Below are 18,842 nucleotides of genomic sequence, written 5' to 3' on the forward strand. Positions count from 1 at the left end.
TGGGCAAAGGCAGAGAGCTGTAAGGTCTTACCAGTCTAGACAGGAAAATTCAAAGACAACCACCTTCTAGGCCTTGACATGTTGGTCATCACCAACTTTCTCAGTGGCAATTGCCAAAGTCAGGCAGCACTGTATGTCATGTTGTGGAAGACAAATGCTCTATAAATAAATTGACTTGAAACAGTATCAAATACACATAAACCACAATGGCTTTAAATGTAACTCTTGACTTTTTTCTCATTTTCTTTCTCTTCTAAGAGAGGTCAGCAAGGAAAGTTCTGCGAGAGAGGCTTTACGGAAATTCAACCTAAGAAACCTGGGAGGACTTTTATGTATCTGTTGTAACAAACGTATTTCACTCCTAAATATTTGTTTAAAAGCTCCTGGAGCCTTTAAATTCCAGAGATGGATACATACATCTCTGAGCATGCACCTGTATTTCAGACTTAACGATGCACTTGTTATATGCTAGACATCAATCTTTTTAAAAATTCATTTTCTAGAGGAGGTGATTATTCATTTTGTCATTCAATTTCCCATCATTAAAAATTTCATGCAGTAAAATCACTGCATACTAATGGGGTACTGTGTAAAGAGAGTATTTTTAGTGACTAAGTTGAAAGAAAAGATCATTGATGGCTCTTCCATCTGAGGATTTGAGGAGGAATCAGAGACAAATTTCTGAGGAATACCTTGGAAAGACCTGGAAGCTACCAGAATGCAGAGTAATGAAATGGAGGCCTTAGGGCTCTGTTTTCAGCTCAGATTCTGAAGCAGAGGTGCCCACTTTTAAGTAACATTCTGTCTCAATGGTATTTCATTCACAGGATAAAGTTAATTAAATCTCCTTTCCCCCCACCATCATTACGTCACCACATTAGCAAGGACAATAGAAGCACAGGGTCCTGAGTTTCCACTGACTGGTCATTCATCTGAAAAGAAGGTCACAGGGTTGCCAACACTAATTGGAAGAGCGTTTAATGCCTGGTTTGCATGACTGACAGAAAGAGGACCCACCTCTGGCCTGGCAAAGAAAAGATTTTTGATGGTGTGAGAAAATGTCTAACTTGGCTAAAGGAGGTTAAATTCCACTGAAGCCTTCCAAGTGGGTGCAGATAGCTGTTAGCATCAGAAATGGTCTTGCTGGGCAGGGCAATGTTCTGTAGGGAGCTGTCTTCAGTAGGCAAGATTTCACTTTGGCTTGCAAAAAATGCTGTTCACTGGGTTTTAAAGGTCCACATGCCTGTGCTTTTTAGTGGAAAATTCTCAGACCTTGATATGGCCTGTGATGATTTCTTTTTTTTTTTTGTCTGAGCTGGATTCTACCAACAATCTTCTTAAGGAACTGCATTTTGAGATTTAAACCTTACTCCTCTTTAATTTCCCAGCGTCGTCTCTGCCTAATGGGGCTGGCTGTCTACTTTGGGCTTTAGTAATGCCTATCCCCTTGCAACTCCTCCATCATACCACGCAATTACACACCTCCGGGCCTTTGCTGTTACTTACTTCACCCAGAACTTGCTCCCTTCTTTCCTCCCTGCTTTTTCCTAGTCCATTTTATAACATTAGACAATTTAGGAGTTATCTTCTCTAGGAACCCTTTTTGGAACCTCTTATAGAGGACTAAGACCCTCACCTCTGCATCTCGTAAGCCCTTCTATAGTTACAATTATAATCAAACCGAGTTCACACAGTAGGTGTTCACTATCCACCTGTTAAATATTTCAGGTATGTACACCTTTGCTTATTTTGGATGGGACCAAGGAGTTAGTTTTTATGTGGTTTTTAAAATATTCATTTAAATCTGTGGAGTTAGAAACCCAAAAGGGCAAATTTACTATGAAGGGGAAGGCATATTATAGTTACCAATTATTGGAGTCCTACCCTGTGCCAGGTACTTTAACACTTTACATTAATTCTAATCTTTGCCTAATTCTAATTCCCACAATATTCTTTCGAGATAGGTCTTATTGCCTGTATTTTACAAGTGAGGGTAAAAATTAAATGACTCACCCAAGGTCATGCATCTGAGAGAGGGACCCAACTAACTCATCATGCCCAGCTCTGTCCAATCCAGAACCCTTTAACCCCACGATAACAAGGGGCCATTTCGAGAGAGACTAATCCCACTGAAGCTGATACTGTGACTTTTGAGTTACTTTTCTTTTCTGGTAAATTACCCCTGGCAAAGAACGCGAAGAGGAAGTATAAACGAAAGACCCTTTGAGATTATCCTGTCAGCTGAACAGCTACATTTGCCCGTGTCCAGATTTACATGGGTTTTGTGAGGGCGTGAAATGAAGAACGTGCGGCTTCCACGAGGCCAAAACACTAGGTTAAAAAGCTGAATTCAGGGTACGCGTTTATCGGAATCTTTCAGCTTCATTCTTTATCGGCTTAAAGTGTTTTCGTCTACCCCTCAATAAGGGGCGGGAAAGTGGGTGAGTGTGGCAGGGAAGGATACGTGGAAGAGGAAGATTCTCCAGCCAAGCGCAAAGCGGCCGGCCGACTCTGCCGCCTGGCGCAGTTGCCAGGACAGCGCGGCCCGAGCAGCAACGGCAGAAGCCGCACCGCGTCCCGGCGGCGACTGCGAGTCCCAGTGACGCATTGCAGGTACAAACCAGCCAATCAGAGGCCGGCTCAACGACCATCGGGTCACGCATCGCCGCCACGATGCTCCTCCGCGCCGCAAAGTAGCGCCCCTCAGGGGCCGCTCCACCGGCCTTTTAACGGCTCGCTGGAAATGAAACCCACTTACGTCATCCGTTCGCCCACTTTCCTTGATCTGTTGCCTCATCGACCAAATAACTATGAAGAAAGGGGTCCCGAGAAGAGTTTGAGGGGAGGGGGTTGGCCGGGACTCGTTTGCGATGTTCCGTTATCTGGATGCGGCGGAGGGATCTGGCGGAGGGAGGTGTTTATGAGGCGCTGGGGGCGGAGGAGGCGAATTAGTCCGAGTGGAGAGAGCGAGCTGAGTGGTTGTGTGGTCGCGTCTCGGAAACCGGTAGCGCTTGCAGCATGGTGAGTGCATCGCTGAGCTGCCGGCGCTGGGCCTGTGGGGGGAAGAGACTGGAGCGAACTGACCAAAGAAAGGAAACTCGCCTCCCTTACACTTTCAAGGAGTGGTTTCTGTCAGAGGGATGGCGCGAAAGAGGCCAGGGATGCCCGCGACGGTTGTGTCGCAGGTGCTCCCCCACCCCCGTTGTCCTCAGGGGGGCTTCCTCTAGTGAGTTGAGGGCCGGACGCACAGTTCCCGAGGTGGTGAAGCTCCTCGGGGGCTTGGCTGGAGGAGGATGGGTCCGGGATGAGGGACTGCCCAGTGCACGGGAAGGAGAGAAAGTGAAGGAAGGGAGAGAGGGAGCGCAGAGAGCCTTCTGTCGGGCGTCTGGAAAGGTCAAGCAGGGGCCGGATTCAATCCACCCAACCGACGGTTAGCGCGGGCGCCAGGAAGCGCCTTTGTCCGCTTGCGGCCGCCATGCGCCCAGGGGGCGGGAGGAGCGCGCGGTGCCCTGGGGCGAGCGCCGGCGTCGCAGTTAGCCCGCGTCCTCCGCGTGCCGGGATCCAGAGGGCGCGCGGGCGGGCGGGCGGCGCGCTGTGTGGGCCGAGCCCGCGCGGCGCAGGGAGCGGCCGGTGGGGGCGGGGCGGGCGAGCGCCGCGCGGGACCCGGAGCCGCCGCCCCGCTCGGCCCCGCTCGAGCTCCAGCTGCTGTGCTGGCACCTGCAGGACTGCGGAGATCTCCGTGGCGCTGCGAGGCCGTTGGTGGGGATGGGTGGGGGAGGGGGGCCTCGACGGTTTCCCATCCCCCTCTGGCAACCCTAATCTTCCTGCTCCATCTGGGCCCTGGGGCGTCTTCCACCACCCAGGCCGGATGCTTTAAAAAAATTGCTTTTTAAAGTGTCTGTCGTTGAAAGAAATTAGCTTTACCCCTGAAGTCAGGGGCGCATCCTTGTAATATACGTCTTGTTAGGGAAAGTGTTCGGCTCCAGCTAGGGTTCTACAAGGCATTTCCTGTTCACCGCCGGAGGGAAGCAAGCTCCGGGGTGACTGCCTTCTGAAAGTCGGTTTTGGAACAGTTGGATGGATGCCTTTGAAGAGCCCCTGTCTCTATTCTATTCTTGAAAACAGCGTGCAGTCCTAATGTTCAAGAACCACGACCACATAAAAACATTGCTCCCCTTCTGCTGCTTTGAAAACGACCCCTAAATTCCTTGTAGAAGTTGCCAGGTCGTCTTGACGTACACTTGGTTTGTATGATGTCTGTCTGTCAAATACTGTGATGGAAGAGTGTATGCGGAGAAGGAGCAGGGAATTTTTTAAAGCATTTTCTGGTCACCTCAGACTGGGAGATCATGTTCTTTCCTAAAAAAAAAAAAAAAAAAAAAAACACCTAATGAGGGCGGTGATCTGTGATACTTTGTGATACTTACTTTGTGGTTCCTCCTGCCAAGTGGTTACAGCGATGGGTGTGTCCAGGAGGCAAGGTGACATCTTAAACAGGAGTTGGGGATCCTTGCCAACTGAAACCTCCAGCCTGTATGGGTGTGGGGAGAGGATTTCACCTTAAATAAAACTAGCGTTCATTGACGTTTGATGGATTCCCTTCATCTTGATACTTCAAATATTATTCTGAATTTGAATGTGCTGGTTACATTTGCTTTCTTAAAGATGTAGTTACAGGCATATGTAATAAACATTACAAGTTGTGGAGTAAGCTTTTTTTTTAAAAAAAAAATGAAGGGTAAAGTTTTCTTTAATCTGTTTTGATAATTGAATCAGTAATTCGAATAGATTTTTCTTGGTAGAGTTGGTATCTACGCATTTCTGGTCCCTTGCCCAGTGTTAAGCTTTTGTAGTTACTGTTTGCATCACTGGTGTTTTGGGGGTTTTCTGATAAATTGACAGCTCTTACTATAAGAGACAAAGTCGAAAAAAAAAATCTTAATAAAAATTGACAGATACCATTAGTAAATTTGAAAGTTGCCTTCAGATAACTTCACAATTAGAGGACTGAGATTTTACATTAGGAATCCAATTAAAAAAAAATTAGCCGAACATAGTGGCCTGTGCGTGTGGTCCTGGCTACTCAATGGGCTGAGGCAGGAGGATCATCTTGGGCCCGAGAGTTGGAGACTGTAGTGAGCTATGATCACACCACTGCACTCCCTGGGCAACAAAGTGAGACCCTGTCTCTCAAAAAATAAAAAAAATTAGGACCCCAAGTTAAAGTATAAAAAATGTTATATGGAAGGTAAAGTAAGATTGCTCATGTAACTCTTGAGTTTAAATGTGGTCAACATATGCTCACTGAAAACGGGGTTGCTTCAAGAGGACTTTGAGTCCAGGGTGATTAGGTAAGTAAAAAATGTAAAAAGGTAGAAAATTTTTGTCACTTGAGTCTAAATAATTGTTCTTATAAGTGCCAAGGCCTGTTTCTGTTAGGCTCAGAAGATCAAAGGATTTGGCTCTTTTAAAATATAGAAAGCTCTAGCTTCAGCTAGAATTTAGGCCTTTAGTAATAGCCCTAATTTTTATGAAGCCATTTTGTTCCAGTGATCTTTTGGTGAGAGATGCTATGTAAGTACTATTCTTCAGAATGAGGTGTCTTTTTACCCTGATGAAATAATTTAGATTGCTTTTGATACAGGTAAAACAAATATCCTGGCTTCCATAATTGTAGAAAAAACTTCAAATAGGAATCCTTTGTTGTATCAAAGTAGCACCTGATGGGAATGAACAGACAGGAGTGGATGAAGGATAGCAGTTTGTGTTCCATTTCAAGCCTATGGGCTCACACATGTATTCAGATAAGAACACCACCTCTCACTAAACTCCAGCAGTATTCATGCATATTTTTGAATGGCATGTAGGAAATGTTTGATAGGTACATAATATATTCACTTCAGGTCGCTAATGTAATACAGGGTCGTGCTTCTTAGAGTTGACAGATCACCTTTGGTTCTCCAAAATGAACATTCTAGTACAGGAGGTCTAGGGAGGAACCTGAGAGTATACTAATGCTTAGGAACTTTCTCTGGAGTGGCAAGAACAGTGGGAAGAATTATATCAATAGCTACCGAAATAAGGGAGTAAGAACAAGTTATCTCTCTAGTGAATTCTTCCCTTTACTGAGAAAAACATACATGTTAATAAGCTTGAGTTTTCCCAAAAGTATAATTCTTCTGGTTCTTCTAAGAAAATGGCACTCCATGGAAACAAGAACCAAATTTATTCGCCTTTGTAGCAGTTGGGAAAGTTAGTGCTAGGAAGTCTTCTTGATTTATAGTAGGCTTTAATCTGGATATTGCTGGTAAAAGTTTATTCTAAAACCTGAACTCTGGGTAAAGTAGTAAATACAAAAAGCTTCTCAACCTTCCAAGCAAAATTGAGAGCCTTCAGGTTATGTGAGTAATTTAGTCTCTTGGGTGCTTAGTTCATTCCTTGAAGCTCATTTTTGTGATCTCTTCCAAGATTGCATTTGCTTGGAGGTAGGGAGTTAGACAAGATGGTATAAGGTCCCTAAATTTTGACTTTCCAAACAAAATTGGACAGTGGTTCCTTAATTGCTAACATCCTCTTTTCTTCCTAAGGCTTCTCATGTTTCATATATAGTAGCCTTCCCAAAATCCCATCCCCCCCCGACACACATTACACCATGTAGAGAGAACGAACCTGTCTCCCTTCCTGTACAGAATACGGGATCCTTCAACTTTCACACAGGCTGCAGTGTCTGCCACACATTTAGCTCAACTTTTTTTTAGCCTTAAAGTGATGTCACCTGCTGCATCTGTCGCTGGGTTGCACCTTGTGGATTTAGTTTGCATAAATTTTCTCAGCTTAAACAAAGTTAACATTGAATAGAGTAGGCTTACCATAAAGGGCTTAATAAATGCCATGCATGCCTACATTCTGTGTGGAAATTGAGCTAGTCAGGTTGATATTTAACATTGTAGGTTCTTTGTTTAGTTAACTTATATGAAATAATGGTTACCATTTAACTCTTTAGGTTAGCTTTGTACATAGCATCTCACTTTGCACAACCACCTTGCAAGGTAAGTATTGTTATTCTTGTGCTACAAATGAAGTTGACTGAGAGGATGAGTACCACTTCCAAGGTCACACAGCTATTAAATGGCAGAGCTGGGATACTAGCCTGTGACTCAGAACTTGATGCTTTTCCCCCCACGCCATGCATGCCAGGTTGCCTTTCCTTTCAGAAATGATGGATGTCCTGCAAAATGCAATAAACTGAAGTAACGTAGCTTCTATTAATACAAAGTAAATAACTCAGTAGATTTACTGGATTTTAAACCTTATTCCTTGGGTAAACAATCTGTGACTTACTTCACACCAAATATTTGTTGGTGGAGGATTTGGACTTTAGGGATAAAAGTGGATACATTTTTTATTTTACAAACTCTGTATTTGAACTTAATTATTGGCTCTTCAATTTTAAGTTACCAGCTTTTTTTTTTTTTTTAATGAATTTGATTTACATCGTGGTCAAATAAAAATTGTTGAGCAGGGAAAATAAACTACTTTCTGGATTCCTTCTCGAATTTTCTCATGTTGTGCCCTAGAGAAAATGTGAAGCCATTCCACATTAAGGTGTTACTTTTCCCAGGGGTGTGTTCATTTAAAAAGAATGAAGCCAGGCAATGTTTATTTTTCTTTTACCTACAAATAAATGAATGGATTAATCATTGTATACTTGACTCCCATGTTGGTAGGGATTTTAGATAGGAGGCTATTTCTTGTCTGTGCTTCTCAATACCCCATAAGCAGTTGCTTCATGGATGTATATACTAATAAGCAGTGAAAGAAAGTGCATGTTCAAAGAATACAACAAGGAGTCTGGATATTTTGCAATCATCTTTATATATTACGGTGCTCTGAATTAAAAGCTAAAAGTTACTGGGTATGTCTGACACCTTAGTGCTTTATCTTGGTTCTACTAATTTTGTCTGCCCCACTCCCACTTAACCCTAGCCTCATTCCTTATCTGTAAGATAGGGGATGATACCATTGTAAGGTTATTAAGATTGAATAAGGATAAAATTTATAATGGGTTTTTAGCAAATGGCAGAAAATATTTTCTGAAGAAAACCAAGTGCTATTAAAAAAAAAATCACAAGCCTTGGGCTTACTTTGGGATTTTAAAAACCAAGAGAAAATGGATGGCTGAACTTTCAAACATTTGGTAAATATTACGGTATTGTAGTTCAGAGCTCTGGATTCTTTGCATTTTGCCTGCTGGGTGAGAAGGAATAAAAGCTTGTTGTGCCTTTTTTTTTTTTTTTTAATCACTTTAATTTCAAAACAATGTGTTTAACCATTTGTGGGAGTAATTTTCATTTTGTGAGCCTGAAGCATTTTGATTCAGTGGGAATTTCTGGTGATTTATATCTGGAATAGAAGTGAGCTTAAGTTTAGCTATTCTAACGTTGAAAAAGGAAGCAATGTTTCTATTGGATTCTAAAGTATACTTTCAAAAATATTCTGAAGTACTTGTATATCTTAAACTTGGAGTTAAGACAGCTTAGCTTTGAAGATAAGATAAACCAGATGTGTGCATTTTCTACCCAGATGTGTTTGTTGCTGGAACTAAATGAAACAGTACATGGTAACCCTTGAAAGGTTTTAAACTTGTTTCTGTAACTGCTAATCTACATACTCTCAAGTCACTAACCTACCTCTTTGATCTCTTTGTAGGCTGACCAACTGACTGAAGAGCAGATTGCAGGTGAGAAATACTCAGCTAGATTGTACCCATTAGATTGTTATTCTAAATTGAATAGCCAACGTCAGAATAAAAGACTTGTATGAAATAATTGACTTTGGTATATGTCATGGATACTAACATATGGGTATAATATAATAGAGAATTCAACCTGCTTTGGCAAGTGGGATTGTAAACTTGCCGATGGAAGATGTGCGGGGCTAATTGTAATTAAAGACATGTATTTTAGTCTGCGTGGATATACTTTGGAGCCTTGTGGTGTAGTGGTGGTCTTCGTTTTGTTTTCTGAAGACTACCTTAGTATAAACAGGAATTCTGAGCTAGCTAACACTCTAGAAAAGGAGGCCAAGAAGTAACTAAGGCAACTTGAAATGGAGAATCAAAAAAGGAACATTGAATTTACCCTAGTTAAAATTAGCTAACATTTTAACCTAAGAATTGCATATATAATCAATCAGGGAGTAACCATTTCTCAAGTGAAAAAATTTAAGAAGTTGGCATTCTATTTTATAAATGTCACTGTAGCAATATGGATTTTTCTCTTAAAAAGCAGTGACAGCTGTTGAAATGAAGCTGCTTAAATCTTGTCCCTTTTAGTTTGCTATGGAAGTATGCAAAATTATTACATAAAACCTGATGTCGTGTTCTCTTTATGCCATGCCATAGAACATTAATACTTTTGATTTATTCTTATACTTTGAGATGGCTGATTAATGTCAATGTTGGGGAAACTTTTTTTTCCCCCCTTGCTGGAGTTTTTGTTTTGTTTTGTTTTGTTTTAATTGTAGTGTTGAAATGCTTTGCAAACTATTCCTTTGTTTTCATTAGAGACTTTTATTAGCATGAGCACCAAGCAGTTTATTTGCCACAGTTTTCACAGTAAGCAGGAAGGGTTTGATAAGAGCTCAAAAACACTCGAGCACTTTTTCTTATGCTGGAGAAAACTGAGAAACCCGGTTGGAACTGTATAGCCCATTTAAAGCAAGCTCCCCACTTCCATAAGCATAGAAATTTGAGGAATACCAGAATTACACTAGTCACCTCAAATACTATTTGATAGGACTGTAGGTAGAAAGCTATTAGTATTAAAGACAAATTTAAGCAGGTTTTATTTTTACTTACTGTGTAATTTGACTTAGTTTTTACTTTCTGAGGTTGGTAAATTACATGTATTGAATGTTACGAACAAAAAGCAAACAGTTTAGGGAATAATTTTTTTTTTGTTGAGTTACACTGTTTTAAAGGTATCACCTATTTGATCTCATGTCTCCTCAAAAAAAAAAACAGACTGGGCCTGATGGCTGGTAATCTTATCACTTTGGGAGGCTGAGGCAGTAGGATCACTTGAGCCCAGGAGTTTGAGACCAGCCTGGGCAACATAGTGAGACCCCATCTCTACAAAGTAAATGTATCATCAAAATGTTTTTCTGAAGTAGTTTTTTATAAATATACTGTCTCCTTCCCAAACTGTCTCAGGCTATCTGATACTTTCACTCTTAAACTCTGACCTTCTCTAATACATTTCTCAATATTCCCAGTTAGGTAGTGGCACCTACTGTATGCAGTACAGCATGTTCACTTTAGGGTAGAAAACGTGTTACTCAATGTGCCTATTGCATAGTTGATGGTCTGCTCTCCTAAACACACAACTCTTTAAAAAGAAAGTTTGTTGGCCGGGCGCAGTGGCTCACGCCTGTAATTCCAGCACTTTGGGAGGCCGAGGCGGATCACTTGAGGTCAGGAGTTCATGACCAGCCTGGCCAACGTGGTGAAACCCCGTCTCTCCTAAAAATACAAAAATTTAGCCAGGCGTGGTGGCGTGTGTCTGTAATCCCAGCTACTCAGGAGGCTGAGGCAGGAGAATCACTTGAACCTGGGAGGCAGAGGTTGCAGTGAGGCAAGATCATGCCACTGCACTCCAGCCTGGGCAACAGAGCGAGACTTTGTCTCAAAAGAAAAAAAAAAAAAGTTTGTGTCTATTGAATATAAGAGGATCCCTCTTCAGTGATTGATAGCATTTTTATTTTTTAAATTTTTTTGAGACAGTTTCACTCTTGTTGCCCAGGCTGGAGTACAATGGCGCAACCTCCGTCTCCCGGGTTCAAGCAGTTGTGCTTCAGCCTGCCCAGTAGCTGGGATTAGAGGCATGCACCACCTGGCTATTTTTGTATTTTTAGTAGAGATGGGGTTTCTTCATGTTGGTCAGGCTGGTCTCAAACTCGCAACTTCAGGTGATCCACCTGCCTCAGCCTCCCAAAGTGCTGGGATTACAGGTGTGAGTCACCATGCCTGGCCTGATAGAATTCTTATAAAGAATACTTGTAGTTCATCAAAACTGTGACATTCAGGACCTGTTCTCTTTATTGTCTTTAAGTTAAATCCTGTCTTTTCTTGGCTTTCATCATAAAATTAGGTTTCCAACGGGAGTAGAGGGAAAAAAATCTTCTTAGGTTCTCTTCTTACCTTACCTTTTCCTAGACCACAGATTTCTTTAAAGCCATTCCTTGGACCTCCAGGTTTCAGTTAAGATTTAGGGAAGAGGAACCAAAACTTTTATGTACTAAAATAAAAATCATGTGCGGTCAGGGACCTTTTTCTTCTACTTTGTAGGCCCAGTACCTGCCACATAGTTATCATTGAATATTTCTTGAATAAATTTTATTCTCAATGAGTGTGTAACATAAAAAAGTTTTAGAGCACTACTATCCTAAGATTTCTGCCTACTCTCCAAGTCCCTTCTGCCCAAATTTGGTATATTTCAGTGTTTACCTTTGAGATGAAGGCAATTTTTTAATCTGGTAAATTGTAATTGTTGGTGGCTGGGCATGGTGGCGCATGTCTAATCCCAGCACTTTGGGAGGCTGAGGCAGTGGGATTGCTTGAGCCCAGGAGTTCAAGACCAGTCTGGGCAACACAGCAAGACCCTGTCTCAAAAAAAGAGAAAAAAAATTTTTTTTTTTTTTTTTTTTTAGTTGTAAGTGCTGGTGACCACTAACATCCTTGTTTAGATGAAGTTACTAAATTTTTTTTTTTTTTTTTTTTTTTTGAGATGGAGCTTCACTCTTGCCCAGGCTGGAGTGCAGCAGCATGATCTTGGCTCACTGCACCCTTTGCTGTCCAACTTCAAGCGATTCTCTTAGCTCAGTCTCCCAAGTAGCTGGGATTACAGGCGCACACCATCACGCCCAGCTAGTTTTTGTATTTTTAGGAGAGATGGGGTTTCACCATGTTGGCCAGGCTGGTCTTGAACTCCTGACGTCAGGTGATCTACTCACCTCGACCTCCCAAAGTGTTGGGATTACAGGCATGAGCCACTGCGCCCGGCCTAAAATTTTTTATATTACCTGGTCGTATAGAGCATTCCAGTCTAGTATGACATCACTAACAAGTTCATTTTGTTGATAACTCTGCCATGATGTCATTAGTTGTTGCTGTTTGACTTTTGGAAGACTGATAGGAAAAATGTACAGTATTTTTTCCTTAAGAAGTCTGTACCTAAACTTTCATTAAATTTTCAAGGTCCAAATTTGTTTGATAAAAATATTAATATTACTCAATGTATAACAACAACTGCATGAAGTGCCAAAAGAATTCCAGTACATGGTCTTTAAGGGATTATTAAGTTCAGAATTTTGTGAAGAAATAGAAGTTAATAAGTAGTCATTTGATTTGTTTTGTAATTGTCTTGTGATAACCTATCTTAATAAAATTTTTAAAACATGTTATTTTAATAAAATTATATGTTTAGGTAATAAACTAATTAGGGAAGGGACTTGGGGTTGCTAATGAACAAATAAAACTTGAGTAATAGATTTTTCTGAAAGTTTCAATTTGGTCAGCTAAAATGGATTTTGGTAGGTTCCTTATACCTATCAATTACGTAGAAGATAGCTGTTCTGTGGCATTCAGGACCTGTTCTCTTTATTGTGTGTTTAGGTTTTGACTCTTGGATTAATTTCAAGTCATTCCTGGGAGTTACTGTTTAGAATTATATGCTTCTATACATAAAGATTATGCTAGTTTTGAAGTACAGGTAAACTGTAAAGGCAGGTGAATTAAAATTTTACTTTGGGGTTTATTATTTTGAGTTTTTACAGGTATTTTTCACTCTTTAGTATAAAAATACAAGTAGAAATTTGGAATAAACCTTGACCTTTAAAAGAAATGTTGTTTATTCCTTTCTTGAATGAATAACAAATAGTATTAGCATAGATACGGTTTTATTTTCTGCATTTTACTTATTCTAGCAAACATTTTAAGTGTTATTAGATTTTTAAATTTCTTGAAAGTTATAAATAATCTTACACTATGCATCTTCCAGTATTTAGCTTTTTGTTAAATCGTATAATGGAAAGGTGATTACTGCTAATTAAACATTGGGAATTTATGCACCTAATGGTGGTGTTAAAAGATACCCATAGCAGAGAATGTAATATAAACAAATACCTCAAAGTCCTTTAATTTTCTTGTAACCTGTATTAGGTGAAAGGTGCAATGTGTCTGAACTCCAACATATGTATTTCTGGATATTTCTACATTCTGTTTCAAAAACAGTAAAATTGAAATGTCTTTATCAATTGTGCCATTTGCAGGTGGAGACTCCCTGATCTATTTTTGTTACTAGGTTGATCTAGGTTAGCACTGTATACTATTTTCATAAAATCAATTAGTGTGGTACGAACCTTCTGATTGGTATTAGATGAGTTTCTCTATAAAACAGTAATATTTGAATAAGAAAGATTGCAGTTAGGAGGCAATTGTAAAACCCCAGCAAAGGATGATGGAGCCTTGAACCCCAAAATACTAGTTGTAGAGATGGAGGAAAAATCAGATAGTATTTAAATGATAGAATTCAAGACTTGTTGACAGATTTCAGACTGAAAGAGTTAAAAGTGGCTCTTGGGCTTTTGCTAGTATCTTTAGGGTTGCCTGGGAGTATAGAATTCATTTTCATATGTTTTGCTTGTCATCAGCCAGGGGAGCTATATCCTGTAGACAGCCAGAAATAAAGATATTTATTGAGCGAGATGGATAGACTAAAGATATCTTCGTTGTAAGTGGGTATAGATGAAGTGGCCAAGGAGTGGAAAAGATAAAATTGGTCACATCTAGACATAAGAGACAGGAGTAAGAGCCTTTGGCAGTATATGGTAGGAGGAAAATCAAAGTACTGTTACGAAGGCCAAGAGAAGTTTTGAGAGTTTTTCCATGCAGTTTTGGATGCTGCAAGAAAATGAGATAGTCTTTATCTTGACATTTATTAAGTATTTGTTGGACATAGTTCTAAGTGTTTGACACATACTAATTTTTTTATGGGGGGTGACCAGGTGAATACCCCTTGTGGGCATGGTGTAATGTGTCACCCCACTTACTGGGCACATTTATGTCATTTCACAGAAATGAGGAAGCTGAGGCAGAAAAGGTTTAGTAACTTGTCCAGATTGCATTGCCAGAAGAAGGAACAGAGCTAGGAAATTCTAACCCAGTAGTCAAGTTACAGAGTCTCATTTTAGTTTCTATGCCATATGGCTTCACATTGAAACATACTTGATGGATTGGGTGACTGACTAGTGGTCACTGGTAAACTTAGCATTTTCAGGTGATGAGTTGGAGCTGTATGTCATTTTAAAATAGTGGATTGTTTGGAGAGAGGAAATTGGTATGAGTAGTAGTGCCTTCCAAAATTTGGGGAGGGATAAGGGCAAGCACTTAAAATATAACTAAGGTTTCAATTTAGTTTTAGGCTAAGCAATGTGAAGATATTTATGTGGTAATGGGGCAAATTAGTGGAAGAATAGTTGAGTCCAGGGAAGAGGTAATACGGAATGAAACTGGAAGGTGTACGCGAATTGGAGTAGGGATAAGCAGGCAGGGAATAAATTGGCCTTGGACCGTAAAGAAGGTACACCATTTCTTACACATGTGTCGCACATATTTTCAAATGTATGGCTATGTTGGCTTAATGGCCCCATGTATGGCTTAATGGCCCCATGAACTTGGAAACTTTTTGTATTCATTTGCTGATAAGGTCTAATATCTTCTGGGAAATGACTTACTTGGAAAATACTAGCTTTATTATTTACTCATTGGTATAACTTTGCAGTATCAAAGTTAGTTTGTTTTAGTTTCTTTCTTTCTTTTTTTTGAGACAGGTCTCACTCTGTTGCCCAAGCTGGAGTGCAGTGGTGTGATCTCGGCTCACTGCAGCCTCTGCCTCTCGGGTTCAAGCAGTTCTCCTGCCGCAGCCTCCCCAGTAGCTGGGACTACAGGCGCATGCTGCCACACCCAGCTAATTTGTGTGTGTGTGTGTGTGTGTGTGTGTGTGTGTGTTTTAGTAGAGACGGGGTTTCACCGTGTTGTTCAGGCTGGTCTGGAACTCCTCCTGAGCTCAGGCAGTCTGCCCACCTTGGCCTCCCAAAGTGCTAGGATTACAGGTGTGAGCCACTGCACCTGGCCTGTTTTAGTTTCTTTATCTGTAAATGGTGAATGAAGCCAGGTAGTCTGGAGTGTTGCACCAGCAGGAGGTTTCCATGTAATCTAGTGATGTATTAGAAGGAACATATAGCCGGGCACAGTGGCTCATGCACTGTAATCCCAGCACTTTGGGAGGCAGAGGCAGGCAGATCACCTGAGGTTGGGAGTTCGAGGCCAGCCTGACCAACATGGAGAAACCCCATCTCTATTAAAAATAGAAAATTAGCTGGGCGTAGTGGTGCATGCCTGTAATTCCAGCTACTCGGGAGGCTGAGGCAGGAGAATTGCTTGATCCTGGGAGGAGGAGGTTGCGGTGGGCCGAGATTGCACCATTGCAGTCCAGCCTGGGCAACAAGAGTGAAAGTCCATCTCAAAACCAAAAAACAAGAAGGAACATACTATCACAACAAGATCTTAAGGAATAATCAGTTTCACTGTATAAGGTTGGGGTTTTAATATTCCAAAGAAAGCTCAAAATGATCTTTGTTCTCAGTGACATGCATCTAGCTAAAACTGGACATTCATATCTTGATCAGCCCATTGTTATAGACTTTATATAGTCCCTTCTCCTGCCTTACTAGAAAGGGAAAGTAGCCTGTTTTAATTTAGTAGGTGATTGATTCAGACATAGTGGCTAACTCTAAACACAGTATACAGAAACAGTTTAATTACTCTGTAGAAATACGTATTTGGGTACCAATAGTCTTATTTTTGTTTTGTGAGTGTAGGTTAGGTCTGTAATTTTGAATTACGTTTCACAGAGCAGCTTTAGTGACAGAGGAGCCAGTCATTTGGGGATTTGATTCTTTTCCTCTGTAAACCTAGGATAATTTTACTTAGATCAGCATGAAAGTACAGTGGTATGATTGGTCAAAGATATATTTGAAATATTATCATAAGGTATCATAAAGATTGGTTAATCTTTAGGAGTCAAAGTCACATTTCAATTACTACCTCCATTGATATTTTTCCGTTAAAAATTTTTGGGTTTTTCTGAGACGTGGGGTCTTAGTTTGGTCAGGCTGAAGTGCAGTGGCTATTCGCTGGCACAATCCCACCACTGAGTAGGCTTTAAGAGTTACTACATTTCATTTAGGTTACATTTTATTATTAATCTGTGTATTTGGATTGTGGTCTTTCTTTCAAACAGAATTCAAAGAAGCTTTTTCACTATTTGACAAAGATGGTGATGGAACTATAACAACAAAGGAATTGGGAACTGTAATGAGGTCTCTTGGGCAGAATCCCACAGAAGCAGAGTTACAGGACATGATTAATGAAGTAGATGCTGATGGTAAGTCTTCAGTTTTGAAGGATGGGAGGGGTTGAAGAAGTGATACTTAGATGGTTCCACTAAACCTTTGCTGTTTGCTTATATGTTTCCACTAAAGCTTTGATGTTTCCACTAAACCATTTCAGGTAATGGCACAATTGACTTCCCTGAATTTCTGACAATGATGGCAAGAAAAATGAAAGACACGGACAGTGAAGAAGAAATTAGAGAAGCATTCCGTGTGTTTGATAAGGTAGGTCAAGGACTGGATATGTTAAATTTTGAGGATGAAATGAAGATACCAAGACTCATTATGAAGACTTGTTTTTTTTTTGTTTTTTTTTTGATGATTTACCAACATATTTTAATTATCAAGCAAAAGCTTTTTAAGAATTCAGTATAGATTTTCTAATACATGTATTGCATTCATCTTGTCAAAGGAGGTGTCACTTGACTTTGGGACTAGGAAATAATGATTTCAATATAGGACATTTTGCTTGGCTGTTAATGACATTTGTAGGTCAACTGTGTAGATTTGTATGCATTTCTAAAGTATGTTTTTCTCCCAATGTGAAATTTAGTAGTAAACTTGATAAATTTCCATTCCAACTCTCAAGTCTGTAATTTGACTCAGAAACTATACTAAATTTTTTGCTAGGATGGCAATGGCTATATTAGTGCTGCAGAACTTCGCCATGTGATGACAAACCTTGGAGAGAAGTTAACAGATGAAGAAGTTGATGAAATGATCAGGGAAGCAGATATTGATGGTGATGGTCAAGTAAACTATGAAGGTAAATCTTTTCACTCTCACGCCTCATTCTTCACTTTGATTTTTAAGATAAGAGGTGCTTGTTAGGTAACTGATTGAAATTAGTGACCCTTCCCCCCAAATTAGGATGCTAAAACAGTTACTTATATTTAACCTTCTTAAAATTCAGAGTGTTGTCTGCAGACTAGGTAACATTGCTCTGACTTGAGAACTTAATTTAGAAATATTTACTATCAGGTTCTATCCCTACACCTGGAATCAGCATTTTAATAGGATTCTTGGGTGATTCATATATAAAGTTTGAGAAGCACTGTTCAGTGTTTGTGTGATTGTGGAACAATGTGGAAAGCAAACTTATTCCGAGTTTCCTAAAATGAAATGATTGTGACTTTTCTTTCCCCGCACTGTATTTTTTCTTTAATTGGCTTTAGTCTGAAACTGAAGTTTACATGTGCTTCAAAAGTATCGTGTCTATTAACTCTAAGATGGCCATATCAGGAAGCAAGGCATTTAGAAACTGAAGGATTTTCAGTAAAACTTTGTATTTTTTTCATGATGTAACTACTTAACTTAGAAGAGCATAAAATGTAATGTTATAAAAATTAAACCTAGCCCATAGCATTGAATTTACAGTATTGTCTTGTAATCCAGCAGACTTAAAATTCAAGTCTAAACTAAGATAGAGTCAAGAATGCTCTTTTTATATTGGCCTATCTAAAGCGTTAATTTGGCTCTTACTAATAAACCTGAATAGTTATGGTTAATGAAGTTCCAGCCTGGGCAATAAACTAGCTTCCCTCTGTACTTAATGGTAATTCTGAGGAAAGAGGGGAATAGAAAGAGTACTCAGTAATTGAGTAAATGTGATTTGTTTTGTTTTGTTTTGTTTTTGTCTTTTGCTATTGACTCAAATTTTTTGTGTACTTTTTCTTTTTCAGAGTTTGTACAAATGATGACAGCAAAGTGAAGACCTTGTACAGAATGTGTTAAATTTCTTGTACAAAATTGTTTATTTGCCTTTTCTTTGTTTGTAACTTATCTGTAAAAGGTTTCTCCCTACTGTCAAAAAAATATGCATGTATAGTAATTAGGACTTCATTCCTCCATGTTTTCTTCCCTTATCTTACTGTCATTGTCCTAAAACCTTATTTTAGAAAATTGATCAAGTAACATGTTGCATGTGGCTTACTCTGGATATATCTAGCCCTTCTGCACATCTAAACTTAGATGGAGTTGGTCAAATGAGGGAACATCTGGGTTATGCCTTTTTTAAAGTAGTTTTCTTTAGGAACTGTCAGCATGTTGTTGTTGAAGTGTGGAGTTGTAACTCTGCGTGGACTATGGACAGTCAACAATATGTACTTAAAAGTTGCACTATTGCAAAACGGGTGTATTATCCAGGTACTCGTACACTATTTTTTTGTACTGCTGGTCCTGTACCAGAAACATTTTCTTTTATTGTTACTTGCTTTTTAAACTTTGTTTAGCCACTTAAAATCTGCTTATGGCACAATTTGCCTCAAAATCCATTCCAAGTTGTATATTTGTTTTCCAATAAAAAAATTACAATTTACCCAATGGTTGCT

The 18,842-nt window shown here is 39.9% G+C and overlaps 1 protein-coding gene across 2 annotated transcripts; it reads left to right on the plus strand.

The window, feature by feature from the left end:
- The first annotated feature begins 969 nt into the window (after positions 1 to 969).
- Positions 970 to 18,834, plus strand: CALM2 (calmodulin 2). 2 transcript variants are annotated; one of them, XM_054472833.1, is made up of 6 exons: positions 970 to 3,021; positions 8,710 to 8,740; positions 16,362 to 16,505; positions 16,631 to 16,737; positions 17,143 to 17,278; positions 18,195 to 18,834. In XM_054472833.1, exons 1-6 carry the CDS (start codon positions 3,019 to 3,021, stop codon positions 18,221 to 18,223), a joined length of 450 nt encoding a protein of 149 aa, XP_054328808.1. In that variant the 5' UTR covers positions 970 to 3,018; the 3' UTR covers positions 18,224 to 18,834. The 2 variants fall into 2 exon arrangements, with proteins under 2 accessions (XP_054328808.1, XP_063505469.1); XM_063649399.1 differs by lacking the exon at positions 970 to 3,021 and adding an exon at positions 7,003 to 7,049.
- Positions 18,835 to 18,842: the final 8 nt, after the last annotated feature.

Source organism: Pongo pygmaeus, chromosome 12 (genome assembly GCF_028885625.2).
Source record: "Pongo pygmaeus isolate AG05252 chromosome 12, NHGRI_mPonPyg2-v2.0_pri, whole genome shotgun sequence".
Classification (NCBI taxonomy): Eukaryota; Metazoa; Chordata; class Mammalia; order Primates; family Hominidae; genus Pongo; species Pongo pygmaeus.